The sequence below is a fragment of the Hyperolius riggenbachi genome, chromosome 1, assembly GCF_040937935.1.
Source record: "Hyperolius riggenbachi isolate aHypRig1 chromosome 1, aHypRig1.pri, whole genome shotgun sequence".
NCBI lineage: Eukaryota > Metazoa > Chordata > Amphibia > Anura > Hyperoliidae > Hyperolius > Hyperolius riggenbachi.
The window spans coordinates 90399924-90417474 of NC_090646.1; the positions used below are offsets into that span (position 1 = coordinate 90399924).

General features: G+C 44.6%; 1 protein-coding gene across 1 annotated transcript in view; it reads right to left on the reverse strand.

The window, feature by feature from the left end:
• Nucleotides 1-239: 239 nt before the first annotated feature.
• The window catches only part of LOC137545733 (G-protein coupled receptor 26-like), an 80668-nt gene continuing 63356 nt past the window's right edge, over nt 240-17551 (reverse strand). Inside the window, exon 3 of the mRNA XM_068267292.1 lies at nt 240-926. Coding sequence (XP_068123393.1) covers nt 689-926 — 238 coding nt within the window. The 3' untranslated portion in view covers nt 240-688. The remainder of the gene's footprint in view (nt 927-17551) is intronic.

Here is a 17551-nt window from a genome sequence, read left to right on the forward strand (position 1 = left end):
TAATCGGAAAAAAATTTAAAAATTGTACCATGTATGGCCACCTTAAGAGTGACTTACGTTTCATTTTACATCTCACAAAATCATTAGAAGTACTGTATGAATCCTGCAATCTATCCTCTGTACAGATGCAAAATATAAAGTGGATATTGCTTAAAGCACGTCTGAACTGACCTTAAAAATCCTAAACAAAACAAGAGAACATGCCTATTATGGGGTCCTGATACTTATAGGTTCCTTTGATTCACCTGGCTCCCCTTTGTTGCACTGCTCTCCCCCTCATTCGTGCATGAGCGGCCCTTCTGCCTAGACATATAGGGATTGTGGAGTGGAGCAGAGCGTGCACCAGTCCTTTGGTTTCCTCTCAAACATCTTCAGTTGAGCCATGAATGGGGTGCCACTGAGGGGACCTGTTAAAACCAGGTGATCTGTAAGTATCAGAACCCCATAATTTACCATGTTATCTTAGGATTATTAGAGTCAGTTCAGTTGTCCTTTAAGACTTGGCTTGGTACCAATGGCAGAAGCATGGATTATTTCAATCATCCAAAATACCCTCCATCTTTGTAATTAAAACAGGTTAGGAATTCCCTACCCTCAAGCCTTATAATATTATTTTATCTAATGCCAAGGTGCTAAATATCCAACCCTCTGTCTAGTGCTGAGTTAGAGATGCCAGAACGATGTCTTCTTAATGTGCTCTGTGCAGACAATAGTCATTCTCAGTGTCCAGAGAGCTGTTGTAGCCAGACGAAGGATACAGTTCTCTTTTTAGAATCCTGTTGACCATGTTAAGAAGGACTTTCTTGTACTGCTGACGAAGGAGGGAATATACAAAAGGGTCAGCAGCAGCTTTACTGTATGCGAGGCACTTGCTTGCCATACCCCAGTAGTTATTAATTTTTATATATGGAAGAAGCTCAATCAACCTAGAAAGACAAAAACGAAGAAAGTAAGGAACATTGATAAAAAAACAAAAACATATATACTTTGTTTGCAGACAGATAATACAAAACATGACTGAACATATACAACAAGCAGCTAAAACACTAAAATTATTTCATTGCAATGGCAGCTATCAAGTGCTGTGATATATTGGATTGTAAGCTCATAAGGGTTGGGTTCTCTCCCTTTTGTGTCTTGTATATTTTGTTAAAGCAAGCCCGGGAGGTTCGTAATGCATATATATTGATACTTACCTCGGGTGAGGAAAGCATCTGGATCCTAAAAAGGCTTCCCCAGTCGCCTTCTGTAGACCCAGTCCACCACTGGGACCTCCAAAGTGTGGCCTCCGTGCACATGCGCACTACCACAGTGCCAGCTGGGCTCCAGCGGATATAGTCAAGCTGGATCGGATCCATGCTACTTCACAGGTGCAGACAGCCGCACCTGCTCAGTAGTGCCAAACCATAACTGGACCAGCTACTGCCAAAGAGTGCTGAATGAGACAGAGGTAGCGCACATGCATGAGGCTCCGACATGCGTTGACATGGAGACTTTTGGGGGTCTCACCATTGGAAGGGTACTGCTGAGGAGGATAAAGGAAGCCTTTTTAGGATCTAGAGGCTTCCCCCTTTTCGAGGTAAGTACCCTCTAAGGGCACTTTTTGCTACAGGTTCCCTTTAAATACTGTACAACTGTCACAATAAAGTATTATTGACTACCACCTCTGAATTATTTACCCGCATTTGTATTTATATGTATACCAATAAATTAATCAAAACAATAATAATAATAATAATAACTAGACAGCAAGTGAACCGTCAGGTCTTGGAGGTGATGTGTTGAAAGCAGGAAAATTGGCAGACATTAGGATTGAAGTTGCAAGGGTCTAGAAAACGGAAGGCCTTGTACCCCACACAATATGCATTGGTTAGTACCCACCAAAAGTAGTCCAAGGAAAGGGCAACCAGTGAACAACAGAATGGGGTATGGATGCACAAGGTTAGCTGATGCATGTAGAAAGCAAACAACACAACCTACAGTACCTAAAAAAACCTGCTGCCAATATCTTGATGTCAGATAATAGAGGACACCTTTAGCGGTCTTCTTGTGGACTTCACAAACTTACATGGGTCAGAAATACTTTGTTGGCATTAGGGGAACCTACACAATATTAGGCAGGCAGTTTTAGTGTTTTCTGCAATTACTATAAGTTTGTTAATATAGAACCTAGGTTCTCAACGTGTGGTACGCGTACCCCAGGGAGTACGTCTAATGGTTCCAGGGGGTACTCAGGCTTGATATATTTAACCAAGAATAACAAATTTAGAGTTTAAGAAAAAGATAAATCTTATTTAAACAACACAAAAATAAGTATTTTTGCTAATTAAAGGCAATAGTTAATGCTTAGAAATTGTTTAGAACCAATTATCATGTACTACGATTAAATATACATTTGTCAAGGGGTACTTGTGATAATGTTTGCTATGCTAGGGGGTACTTGGTGAGTACGGGGTCTTAAAAGGGGTACATACCAACAAAATGTTGAGAGACACTGATATAGAACATATAATTGACAGCGCACGGAGAGGAACAAGAACCAGTAGAATACAATTAGGCGACAGCAAAATGAACTACAGAGCAGCAGATAATAAAAATCATTATTGCCATGCCTTCTAGAGTCCACTTATTATAGCTATGGCTTTGGCTATATTTCAATGAATTTGCATACTAAAGAAATTCTATTAACCTAGAGAAAAAAGGGGAAGAAATTCTGGAGTTTTAATCAAAGAGATGCATTTTAGCTTAGGCAGTCAGCTTCAGCCAAATAAAATGAGAACTCCTTAACCATTCTTAGGATATGGAAATTGTGCCAGCATGAATCATTTCAGGCAAAGTTACACGTACTCAGCAGTGAAAGCAGTTTTTTATTTTAGCATTTCATAAAAAGCAAAGAGAATAACAGAAGGTGGCGGAGCACTTAAAAAATTGGTTCTTAACCCGCGTTTAAAGGGAATTATACCACATTATAAAATGCATGTTATTTTTTCTCTCTCTTTAAAGTCTATCCATCACTATGATTTACAACTCTTTGTCAGAAATAGAAACTGACAGCGACAAAATGAATCACTAAACCTTAAGTAGGTTCAAAATAATTTAGAGCATTCACAAATTTTACCTAACATTTTTTTTAAAGAAAAAAAAAATAGGTACTATAATGATAACAGAAAAAAAAGGAAAGCTTCAATTGCAATAATAATAATAATAATAATAATAATAATAATAATAATAATAATAATAATAATAATAATAATAATAAAGACCTCTAACATTGTTGACCAGTGCTAAAGGAAATGGAATATGGCCATTTTTGTTTCACCATCATTCTTGTGAAAGTGTGTATCTGGATGACACTTCTATTTACAAAAAAAATCTCTCTACTACCTTCTGAGTCTGAAGAATGCTTACTAGCTGAAAGCTTACCGTTTTTCTTTTAAAGTAGCCAATAAATGGTATTATCCTGATTCAAAACATCTTGGGCCATATGCAATTCCCTTTTTCACCTGAGTTTTCTCCTAGGTGATAATTTTAAACTTGTCAATAAAATGCCTTTTAAGCCACCAGCAAGGAAGAAAATACTCAAAATAATTTTGATAGCACTTTTTCACCTACTTTTTGCTATTATTTTAGTTGAAAAGTGCTGGAAAGTTATTTTAAATCGAAGATGAAAAATTATCTCCTAGGACAGAGGTTCCCAACCGGTGTGCCGTGACACATTTATGTGTCGCGGCAGCACTAGCTATGTGTCGCCGCTCTTTGCTCCCCCTGCTTGTCTCCCCCGCAGATCGCCTTATTATCTTAGCAGCGGCCGCTCTCCCCTCTCCAGCGCATGTATTTATTCAAGCAGCGTATCTCCCGGCTGCTCTGTGTGTGATGCGCAGGAAGCAGGGCTCGGTTACCATAGTAACGGCAATACATATTGCCGCTACAGGAAGCCGCTGCCCTGCATCCTGCGCATCACACACAGAGCAGCCGGGAGATACGCTGCTTGAATGAATACACGCGCCGGAGAGGGGAGAGCGGACACTGTTAAGGTAATAACAGCGGCGGGGACGGGCGGGGGGCACCACCTACCCATACTGGCTATACCGGGGCACTATACTGGCTATCCTGGGGCACTATACTAGCTATCCTGGGGCACTATACTGACTATCCTGGGGCACTATACTGGCTATACTGGGGCACTATTCTGGCTATACTGGGGCACTATTCTGGCTATACTGGGGCACTATTCTGGCTATACTGGGGCACTATACTGGCTATACTGGGGCACTATACCGGCTATACTGGGGCACTATACTGGCTATACTGGGGCACTATACTGGCTATACTGGGGCACTATACTGGCTATACTGGGGCACTATACTGGCTATCCTGGGGCACTATACTGGCTATCCTGGGGCACTATACTGGCTATCCTGGGGCACTATACTGGATATACTGGGGTGCTATACTGGCTATACTGGGGCACTATACTGGCTATACTGGGGTACTATACTAGCTATACTGGGGCACTATACTGGGGCACTATACTAGCTATACTGAGGCAACTAAACTCCCTATACTGGGGCAACTATGCTAGCTATGCCACTGCACTCATTGTGCCTGCAGCATCAGCAGTTTGTCACTGAGCCCCTCATTGTGCCTGCAGCATCAGCAGATTGTCACTGAGCCCCTCATTGTGCCTGCAGCATCAGCAGATTGTCACTGAGCCCCTCATTGTGCCTGAAGCATCAGCAGATTGTTACTGAGCCCCTCATTGTGCCTGCAGCACCAGCAGATTGTTACTGAGCCCCTCATTGTGCCTGCAGCATCAGCAGATTGTCACTGAGCCCCTCGTTGTGCCTGCAGCATCAGCAGATTGTCACTGAGCCCCTCATTGTGCCTGCAGCATCAGCAGATTGTCACTGAGCCCCTCATTGTGCCTGCAGCATCAGCAGATTGTCACTGAGCCCCTCGTTGTGCCTGCAGCATCAGCAGATTGTCACTGAGCCCCTCATTGTGCCTGCAGCATCAGCAGATTGTCACTGAGCCCCTCATTGTGCCTGCAGCATCAGCAGATTGTTACTGAGCTCCCCACCATTGTGCCTGCAGCATCAGCAGATTGTCACTGAGCCCCTCATTGTGCCTGAAGCATCAGCAGATTGTCACTGAGCCCCTCATTGTGCCTACAGCACCAGCAGCTTGTTACTGAGCCCCTCATTGTGCCTGCAGCATCAGCAGATTGTTACTGAGCCCCTCATTGTGCCTGCAGCATCAGCAGATTGTTACTGAGCCCCTCATTGTGCCTGCAGCATCAGCAGATTGTTACTGAGCCCCTCATTGTGCCTGCAGCATCAGCAGATTGTTACTGAGCCCCTCATTGTGCCTGCAGCATCAGCAGATTGTTACTGAGCCCCTCATTGTGCCTGCAGCATCAGCAGATTGTTACTGAGCCCCTCATTGTGCCTGCAGCATCAGCAGATTGTTACTGAGCCCCTCATTGTGCCTGCAGCATCAGCAGATTGTTACTGAGCCCCTCATTGTGCCTGCAGCATCAGCAGATTGTTACTGAGCCCCTCATTGTGCCTGCAGCATCAGCAGATTGTTACTGAGCCCCTCATTGTGCCTGCAGCATCAGCAGATTGTTACTGAGCCCCTCATTGTGCCTGCAGCATCAGCAGATTGTTACTCAACCCCTCATTGTGCCTGCAGCATCAGCAGATTGTTACTGAGCCCCTCATTGTGCCTGCAGCATCAGCAGATTGTTACTGAGCCCCTCATTGTGCCTGCAGCATCAGCAGATTGTTACTGAGCCCCTCATTGTGCCTGCAGCATCAGCAGATTGTCACTGAGCCCCTCCTTGTGCCTGCAGCATCAGCAGATTGTCACTGAGCCCCTCATTGTGCCTGCAGCATCAGCAGATTGTTACTGAGACCCTCATTGTGCCTGCAGTATCAGCAGATTATACTGAGCCCCTCATTGTGCCTGCAGCATCAGCAGATTGTTACTGAGCCCCTCTTTTCTATCATACGGGACGTGTCATGTATATCTGAATGTTTGGCATGATGTGACGTGTCACGGATATCTGAATGTTTGTCGTGATGTGTCACGACCTGGAAAAGGTTGGGAACCACTGTCCTAGGAGAAAGCTGTAGTCTGCAGCAATGCTTAGCTACTAAGATAAGGAATTACACACACAGGCCCATATGCAATTCACTTTTTCTCCTTAGTTTCCCCAAAGTTGATATTCTTACACCTTATCAATAAAATGCCTTTAACCACTTGAGGACTGCGGTGTTAAACCCCCCTAGTGACCAGGCCATTTTAACTTAATTGGGCCACTGCAGCTTTAAGGCAAAGCTGCAGGGCTGCACAACACAGCACACAAGTGATCCCCCCCCCTTTTCCTCCCACCAACAGAGCTCTCTGTTGGTGGGGTCTGATCGCTCCCCCTATGTTTATTTTTTTTAATGTAAATATTTTTATTATTATTTTTGAAACAAAAAAACATGTTCCTTTAAATGTTTTCCCTCCCTCCCTCCGTCCCCCAGTCAGCCAATCACTGCGATCGGCTGTGATAGGCTTCAGCCTATCACAGCCGATTGCTTCTGTGTCACCCAGGGGGACAGCCGTGTCACACGGCTGTCCCCAGTACAGCGCTGCTGCTAATCGCAGCACTGTACTACCTTATTAGACGGTGGTTTCCCCGACTAAGTCTTCCGATCGGCGATCGCCGCTCAGAGACTGAAGGCGGGGTGGAGCTCCGCCCCCAAGCAGGCGATCGCACACACAGAGTGCGTGCGATCTCCTGCTAGCCCCATAGACGGCCATTCACGCCAATGGGCGTGGAGCGGTCCTGGGGCTGCCACACTGCTCACGCCAATTGGTGTGGAGCAGTCGGCAAGTAGTTAAAACCCTCAGCAAGCAAGAAAATACTCCAAATAATTTCAACAGTACTTTTCAACTACATTTTGGTACTTTTTCAATTACAGAAGGCTAAAAAGAGAAGATGAAAAATTATCTCTTAGGAGAAAACTCAGGTAAAAAAGTGAGTGTTTCTCTCCCTCCTGCCTCTTCCCCTTGCTTGTAGAGTCATCAGACACAGGCTGGGGGTTCGATTGATTTGTCTGTGATTTGTCCACGCAGGAGCAGGTCTCTGGAAAAGAGACCTGTCTTTGCTTTGTAAGTTTCAGACCTGCTCTGCTGCTGAGGAATTTGCATACACTTGTCAGGCAAACTGCCTAGCTGCCTCATTTGAAGGCTTGCAGTATAAATACCATGTGCTCCCAGAATCCTTTGCTGGTCATGAAGGTTTGTTCCTGCAAAACACTCCTAGAGTGTCAGCCTTGCTGTCGTTTGCTAAGATTATCTTAGAGTAATTCCTGGGGATTGCACTAGGCATCCCTTCTAGTGCAGTCAGGTTGTATTATCTGTTTTGCCTAGTTCTGTCTCTCTGTCTCGATTGCCTTGTCACCAACGGCGGTCGACAGGGAATCGTTCTGTCTGTCTGGGAGTGTAGGCCAGAGCTGCGGTTGCTACTGGCTGCTCCATCTGTCTGGATTGCATTAGCCCTAGTGGTAGTGGCAGTGCTTCCTTCTGTATTCTGCCTTAGGGGTGCTAACCAGAGCAGCGGCTGCTACTGGTAGCCCCATCTGTTTGTCTGTCTGGATTGCATTAGCCCTAGTGGTAGTGGCAGTGCTTCCTTCTGTATTCTGCCTTAGGGGTGCTAACCAGAGCAGCGGTTGCTACTGGTAGCCCCATCTGTTTGTCTGTTTGGATCGCATTCGCTCTTTCGGTAGCAGCGATGGTTCCTTCTGAATTCTGTCTGGGAGTGTAGGCCAGAGCTGCGGTTGCTGCTGGCTGCTCCTTCTCTCTGTCTTGTCTTGTACGAACGCTTGCTGTAGGCTCGGTGAGCTAACCGTTTAGCAAGCGTTCGCGTTCTCTATTTCGTGTTTGTGTGTCATTGGTTAGTTAGGGTGGCACGCTTATCACTGGGTGCCTAACGTGCGGTGTTCGTGCTTAAATGCGTTCGCTGTTGCGGTGTTCGCGTTTAGTTAGCGTTTGTTATTTTCCTTATTGTTCTTGTTTGCTGTGCCTTTGCTACTCTCGTGCTCTGTCCTGCTCAGTCTTGTGTCACTTCTGGCAATCGCCTCTCTTGCGATTGCGTTCCCACTTTGTTTCCGCTGTTGTGTGTTCACCGTCGCTGGGTGTTCTGTCTCTGTGCTCTTTCTCTATTAGGGCTATCCAGCCCTACATTGCTTCAACTCGTGCAATTCCCATCTGGCATCTGTGGCAGTACAGAGGCTGAGTCCATCTGTACTCCACAGCTCCATCTGCCGGTGGGAATCTCCCTCTACAGGTGCATAGCACCATAGCTAGGTCCTATATAATTACACGCTTGTGGAGGTTTTCCGCAGTGTCAGTGCGCATTCTGTGCGCTGACCACGGAAATAAATCCCGCAAACGTTACAGAATGACCAGCCAAACCGAAAGCCCCAGTGTAGAGGGAATTTCCGATTTGTACGATTTTGTCGAATATGGTTCTCGTATCTTTTAAGAGGTTTAAGATACTGAACTCTGAAACCAGAGATGACTTTATATCAGAGTGTTCCAGATTCTTGGCGAATCCTGAATTCCAGGCCACTAAAATTTCCACTTGGAGTGCTCAGATTGCTTACAATCTTCTCCAAGGAGATCTGTTTGTGTGGGCTGCTGAGTATGCTAGACACAGGAATCTGAGACATAACCCTCGCAGATTTATTGCTCACCTGTTTTTTCGTAAGCTTGGAATTCCCATACCATCCTATTTCTATGAGTTTTTTCCTGCAGTGCAAGATGCTGATCAGTTTAGTTTATGCAACACCTCCCAGTCATTACCATATGCTAATCAGTTGCTGCTTGTAGCCCAGTCTGTTGAGTCAGTAATTTCCTGTAGATCTATTCAGCCCCAAGTTAAAGCATATGTGGATCCGGTGATTGGTGGGTGGCAGATGATTTTGGATGAATTGCACACACACCAACCAATTGACTCCAATAAAGAGACACCATTATCGGATGATTGTTCCTGCCTGTCTGGGGTAAAGCAAGTGAGTGCAGACGTTGTGCGATCTGAAATGAATGGGTGTACTACTGTTGACACCTGTGTGAATTCTGGTAGATTCTCGTCTGCTTGTGTGAACTTTGAGTCTGTGCGATCTGATGCCTGTTTCTCAGATGATCCTGCTATGGGGAAAATTCCTAAACTATGCAGCCTCAAGAGTAACGTTAAAATGACTAATAAAGTTGTTCCTGTTGTTGTCACAACTTCTACTGCAAATAAATCTATGTCTCACTCTGTTCACACTTGTAAAGGCACGTTGCCTGATGACAGTTGTTCCAGCGTTTCTGTCCTGAACACTTTGCAGTCTGGTCCACAGATTGCGGAGGTTTGCGCTCTGGAAGCGTCAGTTTCGCAACCTAAAGCGATCTTGGATTCGCAAATTTTGCGTTCTGACTCCTCGGATTCGACATTGTTAGCCGAGTCTAAGGGGGAGGCAGCGCTTTGGTTTTGCGAATCTGTTACTGGGGAATCTTTGCCTTGTCCAGAGAAGGTCTCTGTGAGCCTGCCCTGTACCATGAATAAAACCATGATGTCCACTCGCACTGACATTTGTGAGTCCCTTTCTTGCTCTAAAGATAGTTCTGACTCTCCACCTTGTACTCTGGATGAGTCAATATTACCTTGCATAAAATCTCCTGCAGTGACCCTAGAGGCTCGTCTAGGTATTGCTACTATTCTCACCTGTTTTTCTGCTATTCTTGCAGTCTAGTTTGACTACTATGCAGAATTCTGCGTGCAGTGAGATTGGAGTTAGAGAGTCAGTGTGTGTTCCAGTAGATATTCCTGTGCATCCTGTTCTTGATGATGAAATTCAGTCTCAGCATATGGTAGAACCATTCCTGGGACATCTGCCCTGTCTGCAGAAGGTATTTGTTATATGGCCCTGTAACATGGATAGTTCAGAATCCCTGTCAGAAAACTTGAAAACTGATATTTCTGAGGTCTTGTCTGATGTTTTGAAGGTTTCCAAGTTCCTCCCAAAGGGTGCAGAACTTTTAGGAGATGCCTCCTGCCCCCCAGATCCGTCTGAGGTATTGCCCACTTCAGTAGGCTTTGCCATTATGCTGACTACCTTGGCAGCTCTTGTGGAGCTTCAGTCATGCGCACTCAATGATGAGTTTTGGTTAGATACAATTATAGTCACAGAAACTTCTAAGTCTGAGTCCAAGCCTTCTTTTGGAAGACCAGTACCTGTGACCACTACTCGTGATGATTTTCTGCCCGGTCCTGGTTTTGGTCTTGTCGTGTCGGACTCTGAGGTTGGCAGTTCCCCGACATGTCCTGAGGTTTCTCCTGTGCTAGTGTACCCCGATGTGCTCTGTGACCCAGAAAGCCCAAGTGTGCCTCGGTTACCAGCATGCTCAGATGCTTCCTCGGTGGAGACATGTTCTGATATTGCATGCCTGCCTGCATGCCCAGAAGTGGTCCCTGACAGCCCTGATCTTGATGGTTGTCCTGGTAATCCGGAATAATCATAGGTTCCATATGGGTTCTTGGTAGTTTTCCATGTGAGCCTGGTGAGCGTTCTGGCCTCTTGGGATCTCTGCGGAGCTTCAAAGTGTTCTGGGAGATTCTGGGAGAATTTTTTCTTGGTGACCTGGATGGGATCAACAGTGGCTTCTCTGTTGAAAGGGACACTTCAAATAGGTATTGTGGCAGGTTTGGTGTTTTTGGATGCTCCCTGGAAGGTGGTGGGTATTGCCTGGAGGGTGTCGATGGCTTCTTCTCTGGCATTCACAGTTCTGATGGGTGTTGCGCTGAGACTTGTAGTACTGATGGGCATGTTTTGGTGGCTTCTGCTTCCGAGGAGGTCAGTTTCGAGAGGATTAACTCTGGAATTGGGCCTTGTCGGGCTGGCCTGATCTTCATAAGTCTTCAGTTAGATTTTTTTGGAAACGTCGGTTTTGAGAGATGTCTGGAATCCATCCCTAGAGGGGGGGGGGGGGGGGGTACTGTAACGATCTGCTCAGCTGTCTGCACGGGCAGACAGCTGTTTGTCCATTCCTTAAGTCTGAGGGCTGCAGGTCTCTGGAAAAGAGACCTGTCTTTGCTTTGCAAGTTTCAGACCTGCTCTGCTGCTGAGGAATTTGCATACACTTGTCAGGCAAACTGCCTAGCTGCCTCCTTTGAAGGCTTGCAGTATAAATACCATGTGCTCCCAGAATCCTTTGCTGGTCATGAAGGTTTGTTCCTGCAAAACGCTCCTAGAGTGTCAGCCTTGCTGTCGTTTGCTAAGATTATCTTAGAGTAATTCCTGGGGATTGCACTAGGCATCCCTTCTAGTGCAGTCAGGTTGTATTATCTGTTTTGCCTAGTTCTGTCTCTCTGTCTCGATTAATACAATAAACAAGGCCGGTATTCGTACAGGAAAAATGAATCATGCAACACGGGAGTCAAGATCTGACCTGTGACAACAAGGTGGTGTGAACTACGACAGCACTCGAGTACATTTGTAGGAACCTTGAGTCAGATATTGACTCCCGTGTTGCACGCTCTCTGTCTCGATTGCCTTGTCACCAGCGGCGGTCAACAGGGAATCGTTCTGTCTGTCTGGGAGTGTAGGCCAGAGCTGCGCTTGCTACTGGCTGCTCCATCTGTCTGGATTGCATTAGCCCTAGTGGTAGAGGCAGTGCTTCCTTCTGTATTCTGCCTTAGGGGTGCTAACCAGAGCAGCGGTTGCTACTGGTAGCCCCATCTGTTTGTCTGTCTGGATTGCATTAGCCCTAGTGGTAGTAGCAGTGCTTCCTTCTGTATTCTGCCTTAGGGGTGCTAACCAGAGCAGCGGTTGCTACTGGTAGCCCCATCTGTTTGTCTGTTTGGATCGCATTCGCTCTTTTGGTAGCAGCGATGGTTCCTTCTGAATTCTGTCTGGGAGTGTAGGCCAGAGCTGCGGTTGCTGCTGGCTGCTCCTTCTCTCTGTCTTGTCTTGTACGAACGCTTGCTGTAGGCTCGGTGAGGTAACCGTTTAGCAAGGGTTCGCATTCTCTATTTCGTGTTTGTGTGTCATTGGTTAGTTAGGGTGGCACGCTTATCACTGGGCACCTAACGCGTGGTGAGCATGCTTAAATGCGTTCGCTGTTGCGAATGAGTGCGGTGTTCACGTTTAGTTAGCGTTTGTTATTTTCCTTATTGTTCTTGCTTGCTGTGCCTTTGCTACTCTCGTGCTCTGTCCTGCTCAGTCTTGTGTCACTTCTGGCAATCTCTTCTCTTGCGATTGCATTCCCACTTTGTTTCACTGTTGTGTGTTCACTGTCGCTGGGTGGCGACTAGATTGGTGGACACACATTTATTCTGTCTCTGTGCTCTTTCTCTATTAGGGCTATCCAGCCCGACATTGCTTCAATTCGTGCAATTCCCATCTGGCATCTGTGGCAGTACAGAGGCTGAGTCCATCTGTACTCCACAGCTCCATCTGCTGGTGGGAATCTCCCTCTACAGGTGCATAGCACCATAGCTGGGTCCTATATAATTACATGCTTGTGGAGGTTTTCCGCAGTGTCAGAGCGCGTTCTGTGCGCTGACCACGGAAATAAATCCCGCAAACGTTACAGTAAGTAAGTAAGTGTTAAAGCATGCCAGCCCACTAGCCAAGTACATCAGTAGGTAACATTTCTTCCATAGTAGCACCATCATTTGAACAATCTGCTCTGATCAAAAGCCTCTGAGTTCTGTTTTTAATTGCTGAACTGGTTAGCGTTAATTTTATCACCTAAGTTAGGCAAAAATAGCTAAATCTCACCATACAAACATTGATTTTGCTCATCCAAATTGGCCCCAAATCGTGTTAGTAGAGAGAATCGTGTCAGTGTGGCCACGCTTGTCTTTGCATGGGCTGTCGCAAACTTTCGGGGTTCCAACAATTGCGTAACTACAATTTACAATCAAACTTTGATGGCCCCCCCAATGTTCCCACCCCTTCCCTTGCCTCCCCTTGGTGACCCTCACAGCCTGGGGCCCATCTCACAAGGGTCATAAAACAAGTGTAGCCATCATGATCTTCACACCCATAACAAGTAGCCACAAAACACCTGATCTGAAGTATAGTCCTCTGTATTAGTGGAAGGGAAGGTTAAGCTGAATACTCACCACCCTACGGAGGAACACAATGGGCGCGAACGGAAAGTCAAATGGTACTTTGGGTGGAGTCATCAGGGATCTTAAAGATTCGATCCACCATGGCGGTCATTATCGGCGCATGACGCTAAATGATGTTCGCATGATCGCACGCTTGTACCCGCGTCCTTTTGAAAAGGGTGCCTGGAAAAAAGTGCGTGTAACGATCGGTGTCAGCACACAGAGAGAATCTGATTATTGGTGATCTGCAGTATCACCAAGAATACAGATATATACTACATTATTGATGATCTGCAGAATCACCAATAATATAAGTATAACTAACCTCTGGATACCTATATAGTGTGAGTGTTTGGTGCAACAGTAATGACTTTGAGTGGGACCACCCGAGGAGCAGGTGGTTCTTGGCAGTATGAGAAATACCTCCCTCTGGGAAGTGCGAAGACCTTCCAACAGCCTGAGACTTCCAAAGGGGTGGAGCCCCAGGCTGAATAGCAGGAAGGCCCTGTGGCTAAGTGACACCTAGAAGGTGGGCGTCACAAGCAGGACTGGAGACTAATCACTCAATGGAGAGGGATAGCTCGCAAGGTCGGGCAGGCTAGGTCGGCAACACACGGGCAGATAAGGTACAGAGACAGAAGGCTGATTCGGTAACCAGGGACAGGCAGGGTTGGCAACAGGTAATCAGATATGCGTAGGTACCGAATCAGAAAGCAGAAGGATAGTCAGGCATGCAATAGGTCATAACAGATATCAAACAATGCCTAGTCTTGGGTGTGAGGTCCGTGGTCTCAACACCCTGGAACTAGTCTGAAGTATAACACAATGGTAACACAGTATCCCTAGTCTTGGGTGTGAGGTCCGTGGTCTCAACACCCTGGAACTAGTCTGAAGTATAATACAATGGTAACACAGTATCCCTAGTCTTGGGTGTGAGGTCCGTGGTCTCAACACCCTGGAACTAGTCTGAAGTATAACACAATAGTAACACAGTATCCCTAGTCTTGGGTGTGAGGTCCATGGTCTCAACACCCTGGAACTAGTCTGAAGTATAACACAATAGTAACACAGTATCCCTAGTCTTGGGTGTGAGGTCCGTGGTCTCAACACCCTGGAACTAGTCTGAAGTATAACACAATAGTAACACAGAAGTAATCTGGCTCAGTGTGAATTCCCAGGTCCTCCTGGTTCTAACACACTGTGGGATCTGACTATGGTCTGAGTGCTTTCACGTAAGTGTTCGCAACAGCAGACAACTTGAGACTGACCAGCAATAACTATATATAGAGCGGCGCTCCCCGGCGCCACCCATCGCTGATCAACCAATAGCCACTCGCTCTGAGATCAGCTGACCAACCTGGTCAGCTGATCCCTCCTCGTTTGTCATAAATTGTATACAATGAACAGAGGCGCCAAAAGTATAAGATTAGATTAAATGAGCTTAAAAACCAACTTAAATGGCAAAATTGAAGGAGGAAGTGGTGGTCTTACCTCCCTCAAGCAGACACGACAACGACTGCGATTCAGACAGTCAAACACATTTATTAGGAATTCCAAAAAGAAATGCAACGCGTTTCGCAGGTTCAACCCCGCTTCATCAGGCAATATAGGGAGGAGTATCAAACTGAAAATGCCAGAGACCAAAGTATGAATACACTCGTACAATCATAAATGTGTTATTATATATTATTCAAAAATAGTGATTTCAATATAATAAACTGAGTTCAAATGCAAAACTATGGATTAAATATATAAGGTAAGCCCATGATTTAATTAATTTCAGAATAAATGTATCTTGGAAAAACGCATTTACATAGCCCAACATGGCAATGCATATGGTTCCCTCAATTAACTCAATAAATTGAGTTCAAAGGCAAAACTATGGATTTTGTATATTCAGTATGTCAATAATAACACAAATCGCAGAACAAATGTATAGCCAAACATGGCAATGCAGAGAAATTGCAGCAAATGAGTGATTGTTTTATCTGATCTAATGCAACATCCATGTGCTGCATATGGATTGAAGTAGTAGGTGTTTAATAGTAAATAATAGTGTATTCAGTATCAGGTATTTGTCCTGGATAAGGAGTGACTAAACTAAAGGTAATAAACGTTTTGCTGGTATCACTCTAAGGATGTGTAAAGCATAATTATACAAACTAGGAGTCAAGATTCCAAAAGATGTAGCAAAGTGACTTACCAATCTGCACAAGGATTCAAATTAAGCACCTCTGTAATGAAAGAGCAAGCCATATCAGCTTAAATAGGTGTTGGGTGAGTATGGGCCAATCAGGGGCTGCCATGTGGACAGTGTGGACAGGCCAGTGATGTAACCAGTGATGTAATGCTGCTGGGCGGGGAAGGAAGAGGGAAAAAAAAAAAAAAAAAGGGGAATTGTGTTTGAAAAATTCTTAACTGAGGAATGGTAACCTCAGTGGTAAGCATGACCAGATCTGGTAATATAGTACTAAGGTCGGGGCTTCATTGCCTAATGTAGATATAGACACAACAACAACAACATTTGCATAGATCATCCAATAAATATCCAATAAAATTATATATAAGATAAAAAATATAAAAAGATATAAAATTAATTGATACATATATAAAAATGAATAGTTACCTAAATTAGAAAAGAATACCTAAAAAGAAGAAAAATGGGAGAGGGGGGGGGGGGGAAGGAAGGGGATTTTAGGGGGAAAGGGGGGGGGGACAAGAAGGGGGAGGAGAGGAGGGGGGAGGGTTTGGGAAATAAGGGAGTTGTTGACGGTCACCAGCTGTTTGGACTGACAATTTAGTATAAAGCCAATTATATGAACAAATTATATACAGTGCATATCATATAACATCATATAAAAATTATAAAAATGTAAATATAAAATATAGAAAGAATTAAGAGAGAGGACTAGTTAAAAAGTCTTAACGGAATGTGGATAGTAATAATTCAATAGATTTTTTCTAAAACTTCCTTGAGACCCTCAGGAACTATGATGCCAGGCTCATGGTCCTGCAGCCAGACCCGTTGCGCAGCATGTACATTTGTACTGAACACCTCCACTTTCATGTCCAATACTACTGGTATCCAATATAGTATAAAAAGACGTATATCTTGCCAATCCAAATTCATTATTTATCTGATCTTTTGTGCCTGCCGTCTCCAGTACGTAGGCAGAACCACACAGGAGGCACATAGCAGAATAGGCCAACACAAAAGAAATATTCTTAACAAATTCCCCCTGCACAGTGTTTCACGTCACTTCCACCAGATTCACCATGGGGACCCCAGCACCTTCACCATCACCCTAATAGATGAAATTAATGCAACAGAACCAGCGGCCTATGACAAACTGAAAAAATTGGAGATGTACTGGATCCAAACCCTCAGGACGCTAGTTCCTGAGGGTCTCAACGAAGTTTTAGAAAAAATCTATTGAATTATTACTATCCACATTCCGTTAAGACTTTTTAACTAGTCCTCTCTCTTAATTCTTTCTATATTTTATATTTACATTTTTATAATTTTTATATGATGTTATATGATATGCACTGTATATAATTTGTTCATATAATTGGCTTTATACTAAATTGTCAGTCCAAACAGCTGTTGACCGTCAACAACTCCCTTATTTCCCAAACCCTCCCCCCCTCCTCTCCTCCCCCTTCTTGTCCCCCCCCCCCTTTCCCCCTAAAATCCCCTTCCTCCCCCCCCCCCCCTCTCCCATTTTTCTTCTTTTTAGGTATTCTTTTCTAATTTAGGTAACTATTCATTTTTATATATGTATCAATTAATTTTATATCTTTTTATATTTTTTATCTTATATATAATTTTATTGGATATTTATTGGATGATCTATGCAAATGTTGTTGTTGTTGTTGTGTCTATATCTACATTAGGCAATGAAGCCCCGACCTTAGTACTATATTACCAGATCTGGTCATGCTTACCACTGAGGTTACCATTCCTCAGTTAAGAATTTTTCAAACACAATTCCCCCTTTTTTTTTCCCCCTCTTCCTTCCCCGCCCAGCAGCATTACATCACTGGTTACATCACTGGCCTGTCCACACTGTCCACATGGCAGCCCCTGATTGGCCCATACTCACCCAACACCTATTTAAGCTGCTATGGCTTGCTCTTTCAATACAGAGGCGCTTAATTAGAATCCTTGTGCAGATTGGTAAGTCACTTTGCTACATCTTTTGGAATCTTGACTCCTAGTTTGTATAATTATGCTTTACACATCCTTAGAGTGATACCAGCAAAACGTTTATTACTTTTAGTTTAGTCACTTCTTATCCAGGACAAATACCTGATACTGAATACACTATTATTTACTATTAAACACCTACTACTTCAATCCATATGCAGCACATGGATGTTGCATTAGATCAG